The sequence below is a fragment of the Cryptomeria japonica genome, chromosome 8, assembly GCF_030272615.1.
Source record: "Cryptomeria japonica chromosome 8, Sugi_1.0, whole genome shotgun sequence".
Taxonomy (NCBI): domain Eukaryota; kingdom Viridiplantae; phylum Streptophyta; class Pinopsida; order Cupressales; family Cupressaceae; genus Cryptomeria; species Cryptomeria japonica.
The window spans coordinates 256,106,681-256,113,009 of NC_081412.1; the positions used below are offsets into that span (position 1 = coordinate 256,106,681).

The 6,329-nt window shown below is 33.9% G+C and overlaps 1 protein-coding gene across 1 annotated transcript; it reads right to left on the reverse strand.

Moving 5' to 3' along the window:
- Nucleotides 1–570: 570 nt before the first annotated feature.
- On the reverse strand, nucleotides 571–3,735 carry LOC131060027 (guard cell S-type anion channel SLAC1). Its single transcript, XM_057993123.2, has 4 exons — nucleotides 3,545–3,735; nucleotides 1,895–2,665; nucleotides 1,208–1,239; nucleotides 571–1,090 (listed from the first exon to the last, which is right to left on the reverse strand). The coding sequence occupies exons 1-4, from the start codon at nucleotides 3,683–3,685 to the stop codon at nucleotides 850–852; spliced, it is 1,185 nt and encodes a 394-aa protein (XP_057849106.2). The 5' UTR covers nucleotides 3,686–3,735; the 3' UTR covers nucleotides 571–849.
- Nucleotides 3,736–6,329: the final 2,594 nt, after the last annotated feature.

The window sequence follows — 6,329 nt, forward strand, 5'->3', positions numbered from 1 at the left end:
TCCCAGATCCTAGCAAGAAAGAAGGTGGTCTGGATGGAAGGAGAACAAGACTGGACCACATGGTTGGAGGACTAGGATGAGGTTCTTCAATAGTGCTATACTCTGCTACGTCCCTTTTTTGTTTGGTTAGAGATAAATGTATATAATTCTCTCTCTGGCTGCACAGTTTGGCGGTTGAGGCCCCGCCCCCACGCTCTCTAGTTTTGTATAAACTCTCCGTTTTACTTTTGGACTCTCGATCTCTAATATAAAACTAAATTTGATCACAGTTCGAATCTCAGCAGGAATGTTTGCAGGCCCAACTAAAACTACTCTTATCAAGTGTTCATATCAATCTTTGTAATTTCCTGTAGACAAGCTTCCGTATTATTCTCAAAAATAAAATTGATTGAATCATATTCTGCGTGTCGAATAATAAATATCCTTCACCGTACTGAGTGACAAGATTCTTTGCTTCAAAGCATGGAATTTGGAAATAGATTGAGAAGAAAATGTATACATGTAAAAGAAAAATAAGATCGAGTCACTGTCGCACTCAATAATTTGTGTCGCACTCACTAAAGTTGTGATGCACAAAAAAGACTAACTTGATATTTCTTTTCATATAGAAATTACAACTGTATAATTACAAATTCACAGCAGCCTTAGCTGTTTATGACTCTACAGCATGGCGTCCTGAGAATGACGGAAATAAACAAAAATCCATCTAAAATGTTGTACATCTCACTACAATCATTTTTTTTCTTTTTGATCGCAGTGTTAAAGTTATTTGTTCAGTCTGACAAATTCATGAATCGCCTGTAAGCAAAACGAAAAACTATGATCGATAGTATACAAAGAATTGATCGACTACAATCGAATTTTCCTTTTCTTGCATGGATTACAATGATTACGGCGATTTCTCCGCTGTTGTAAAACAAGATAAACAAGAGATGTGACGACGAGAAGAGCGAGAGTCCCAATGGCGAAGAAGAAGAAAATAAAAGCGATAATTGCAAACAGAGGGCTTTTCACTGCATCAGAATATTTCATGGTGGCGATGGCGACGGCGGTCACGGGAAACACGTAAGCCCACCACGCTAACGAAAACCTGAACACAAAAACATTTTCAAATTCATCAGAAAACGAAAAAGAAAAAGAAAAAAACTACGTGGGTCACATCTCAACCGACCAGCAAAGACGACAAAATGCCAAAATGTGTACTTACTCAGATCCTGAAATGAAATTTATGCGCACAACCTGTCAATGAAAGCAAGTCCTAGAATAAATATAAAATATCTGAGTTCAATGAAATCAACATCAAGTATATAAAGATTGAATGGAACAGCTTAAATCATGTATATTTCTAAGCTTAAAAGTGTGACACTTTCAGAATTGAATTGAAATTTTTTAGGTTTAATATGTTTTTGATTAAAAAAATAGCGTTAATCAGGATGTTGACTCTTAACATAGTCATAAGCTATCAACATCACTTTATACAGGACTAGAACATAGAGAACGACCAGAGTTTGCAGCAGAAAACAACAGGGCCATAACCTAAGTCCAAAGCAAAAAACACAAAGACCAATAGCCTAAGATTTAGGGGGCCAAATTACAGACCTCAGTCATATATGACAACAAAAAACACTCAGAGTTGATTGACATTTTCTAAGGGGCCAAATTACAGACCCCAGTCAAATCTATGACCTTTTCCTAATCATATCTACACTTAATATGTTGCTTAATATGGGGTCATACTAAGAATACACTTTTAGACTTAATAGTGTTGAACGCTCAAAATTGACTAACATTCTCTGAACTTATTATGTTACTTAGTGTATAAGATTTAAGACTGACAGATTTGAATACCCATAATTATAAATAAACCAAAGGAATTATGGATTAAGAAACTCACCATAGCTGCAAACAGGAAAAGGGAGAGGAAATATGGCATCTTAGAGCCGATCCCGAAAGAACCAGAAATGGCTTCCCATGCTAGACTGGCCGTACTGGGCCCCAAAAGAAACAGAAAAAATGTGGGATTCATTTTCGTGGGTAGTCCCAAATTGGTGGGCAACCTCTGGTAAAGAGTCACAAACAGAACTGCATAATGAGCAAAACCCACTGCAAACATGAAATTTGCAGGCTCTTTCCATCCCACTCGGGCTGCAAGCATTGCCCCTACGAAATTCCCGACAACTGACAGATATTGCGAGGGATTTGCATTCTTGGCCAGCACTCGTTTGCCCCCGGTAAACCATTTTCCATATAATCTGACCTCCAGCAGAATCACAGGCGTTACAAATAGACAGCAGAGCAAAGGGCTCACTGTTTTGGCTATGACTGGAGGCACTGCAAGAGTGAGAAGCATGCATGATATCATGGGTGCAAAGAAGTAGTTGACCCTCACACGATGAAAGTATTCCTCTTTCACAGCACCCACGTAAAAAATGCATTTGAGTCCATAGATGAGAGACACAGTTATGAGTGTTGCAAGGGCCAAGCACCATACTCCCACCTGTATTGGTTCTCTGATTCTCCATGAGGACAAGGATGAGGATTCACCAAGTGTTTTCCAAAGAAGAGCCTGGCTGCACACAGCTAGACATATGCGGTAGTTTTCTATGTCAAACTCATGGAGTAATACCCATTTGATGCTTTTGCCAGACCAAATGCCAATCTCTTCCTGCATGAACACAAACAATTCAAGATATCAGATTTTCATAGTATGAATATTTATTGTTTTTTGATTCAATTGTGTAAGATTTAATTTGCATGATCAATGTTTCGGATCATACTCTATGATCTATTATCAGAATCACATTTCGTAATATAACTCTGTTTTTTTAGTATCATCATCTCATATGATATATTATCAAAATCAAACTCTATAATACAGCTCTCTTTTTATATCATCATCTCATATGATCCGTCATCAGATCAAACTTTATGATACAGCACCCATCATCAAAATCAGAATTCACACTCCGTGATACAACCCTCTTTCTATATTATCATTTCACGGACTGTGATCCAAAACATTGATGCAAACAAATCTTATGCAATCGAATCTAAAAACAACACATATGAACAAGTCATTCAATTTATTTCAGATCAAACTCTATGATACAACTCTCTTTTTATATTATTGTCTCATGTGATCCATCATCAGAATCGCACTCCCTGATACAACTCTCTTTCTATATTATCATGTCACAGAAATGTGATCCAAAACATTGATGCAAACAAATCTTATGCAATTGAATCTAAAAACAACGGATATGAACAAGCCATTCAATCTATTTCAGATTAAACTCTATGATAAAACTTTCTTTTTATATTATCGTCTAATGTGATCCATCATCAGAATCACACTCCCTGATACAACTCTCTTTCTATATTATCATCTCACAGAATGTGATCCAAAACATTGATGCATACAAATCTGATGTAATTGAATATAAAATGAACACAAATGAACAAGCCATTCAATCTATTTGTCAAACTCAATCAAAGCAAAAAAATCTAGACCTAATAATAAATGGTACTGGCCATAGAAATAAACCTGTGAAGGGTTTATTTCGCTTGCAAGCTTTCGTTTAGGTTTGCTCAGAGTGGATATGGGGGAGGTTAGTGAGAGTGGAATGGTAATCTGCAATATCTCTGCCATGGTCATGGTGGCGGTACTAGATGAGGCAGTAGCCATGGCTTTATCTTGAAAACAGCAAATTTGAATAAATATGCTGTGCTCGATGGAGGCCTTGCTTCAATTGTGAATAGATTGTGGGCTTAAAAAGACCCGGCAAACATGCTTTGAAGCGTGAGATGGGTTGGAGACAAGGATCTAAAGTCCATTGCACTGACATGGCCGACAATAAGGAAATAAAAGAGAAAGCAAGGCCACAAGCGTGAATTTGCTGCATGCCATAAAAACCATTTGTTACTATACAACTTACAAATTGAATAGTGGAAACAACTGGATTATAGAGACATCTAACATTTCTACTTTTGTATAATGGGTTATGGTATTATTAGAGAATATATTTCTTAGAAATTCATTTTGCAATTTTTTCCTTAAATTGTTATGATGCTATAATGCAGTTGAAATATGTGAAGTTCTATTTATTAAAAAGAGGTTCTAATGTAAAGTGTATTTTTAAGCAGTCATGAAAATGAAATCAATGAAATAAATAAGACATATGATGTTTTGTGTAAGATATAATCTAACATTAAGTAAATTATTAAGAATCATCGATCAACTGTGACAAATGAAATCAAGAAAATAGTAGTAAATGTGGTGTTCCATGCATCATAAGTCACATCAATAGAATGAAGATGGACCTCATTCAACAAAGAATGTTGAGAATGAAAAGAAAATTCAAAGATTTGAAAGAGTCTATGAACAAGATGATAAAGTTCAGCAGGAGAGCTTAAACTTCGTCAATAACTTTAAGATTCTATTAAAAGAACACAATACGAGAACCAAAAAAAGTAAGGCTACTAAAGAGGTCCTAGTGATGATTTAGACACACTGAGTACCAAGCTACCAAGGTTACCCAAAGAAAGGGAGACAACTTCAGGTCTTTGGGATTTGGTTGAGTCTCCTGGTGGTTAAGAGTTGTTTTGTTATTTTTGTTTGGGTTTTGCAACAAACATTTCTACTGCTAGTGTTGCAGTTTTACATTGATTTTTATTTTTTTTTTTGCTATGAACTAATCTGCCTTTGAACTTCATACAAGTAAGGTCCTTTGTTTTCTTCTTTCTATCTAATAAAAAATATAACTTAAAAGTTATTCTTTGACTAAACTATTATGATACTATAACCTAGTTTTAAAATGAGTGTTCTATTTATTAGAAAGAAAATTTATAATAATATAATCTCTATTTTAAAAACAAACTTGACTTATTATCTCAATTTTAATCTAAAAACCATAATCATACTAATTATAATATATTTGAGAACCATCAATCATACTTATTATAATAGAGTAAATCAGTAACAAATTCTATTCACAGTTAAAAACGCCATGGAAATGGGATGGTGCTGATCTGGGTATATCAATGTCCATACACAACCTTACTGTTATACAAATAGATTTTCTTGGGGCGCTCTCAATGGCTTTTTGAAATCTTCTATTGCAGACACAACTTATTCCTGGCATTTTTCTTGGGGTGCTCATTGACTCACTGAATTTTTTCAAGAGTTATTTATTTCAACGTACTTGCTGTTTATAAACTTTTCCTAGTTGGTTGGTGCTCCCATTGACTATCTGAATATTTTTTTCAGTACTTCTTTATTTCCATGATTGGAGACAACTTGCTGTCCATAAACATTTCATAGTTGGTTTTCTTTTTGCCACCAACCTCGTGTCATTGACTCTTCATTTTTTAATACCAATGTGTTTTCCCTTGATTGAATTCATGCTATCCAAGACAAAATATATATATCATGACAATAAATATAAATATATATATGTGTGTATATATGATGTTTTGTTAGGTTTTCTATGCTACTGAATCCTCTTTTCTAGGATGAGAAAAGGAAAGGTTACTCCATTTTAAACGCCATTGAACCAATAGTGGGCTTTAAAGTAACACTTACAGTGCTTCCGAATGGTTGATATGTACTGATACCTAAGTATCTCTGGCATGGCTCTATATTAAATGGAAATACTAAATAAATATACATTAACATTGTTTAATTGAATCATTTCATAGGACTCATCAAAGCATGCAGACTGTGTTTATTGTTTAATTGAATCATTTCATAGGACTCATCAAAGCATGAAGACTCTGTATTTTTTATATAGTTGTCATAGAATTGTGGTTTTGAAGTTGTCTTTTCTTGACATTGATAATTATGGGTTTTCCTAGAATAGAAGTATAATGAGCCAAATATAAACCAATATAATTATAGCTAGGAACCTTTAAGGATATATTATTAGAAGATTTATCTTACTCAACTGAGCAATACATAAGGATAATAGTGCATTGAACTGCATGTATATGTTATTTTTTATTTAGTTTGTTTAGTTTGAAAGAGTATCTTTATATATTTTGATTTTATTTGATGTTGGAGAAAGACATTTTCACATCACGTATTCATATTTTATTGATATTTTTTCACATGTCATATATTTTTCATTTAAAACATCTATCCATACACTTATTCATAAACATTCTATTTTAAACTTAATTTTGTTTTCTTTTTTATTTGGTAATCAACACATAGTTGTCCATTGTCTTTATTTAAATCGTAACTCAAAATTGTAACTTTGTATATGTGTTAAAACAAAAATAATAATATTTCAACCAAATTGCTCTTAGATTTTGATGGGTCAAGTATGTAC

Coding starts and splice junctions, on each gene's coding strand:
- LOC131060027 (XM_057993123.2), bottom strand. CDS start 3,685: ATGGCTACTGCCTCATCTAGTACCGCCACCATGACCATGGCAGAGATA. Junction 2,666..3,544: donor GCGAAATAAACCCTTCACAG/GTTTATTTCTAT, acceptor GTGTTCATGCAG/GAAGAGATTGGCATTTGGTC. Junction 1,240..1,894: donor TTTTCCTGTTTGCAGCTATG/GTGAGTTTCTTA, acceptor TTTCATTGACAG/GTTGTGCGCATAAATTTCAT.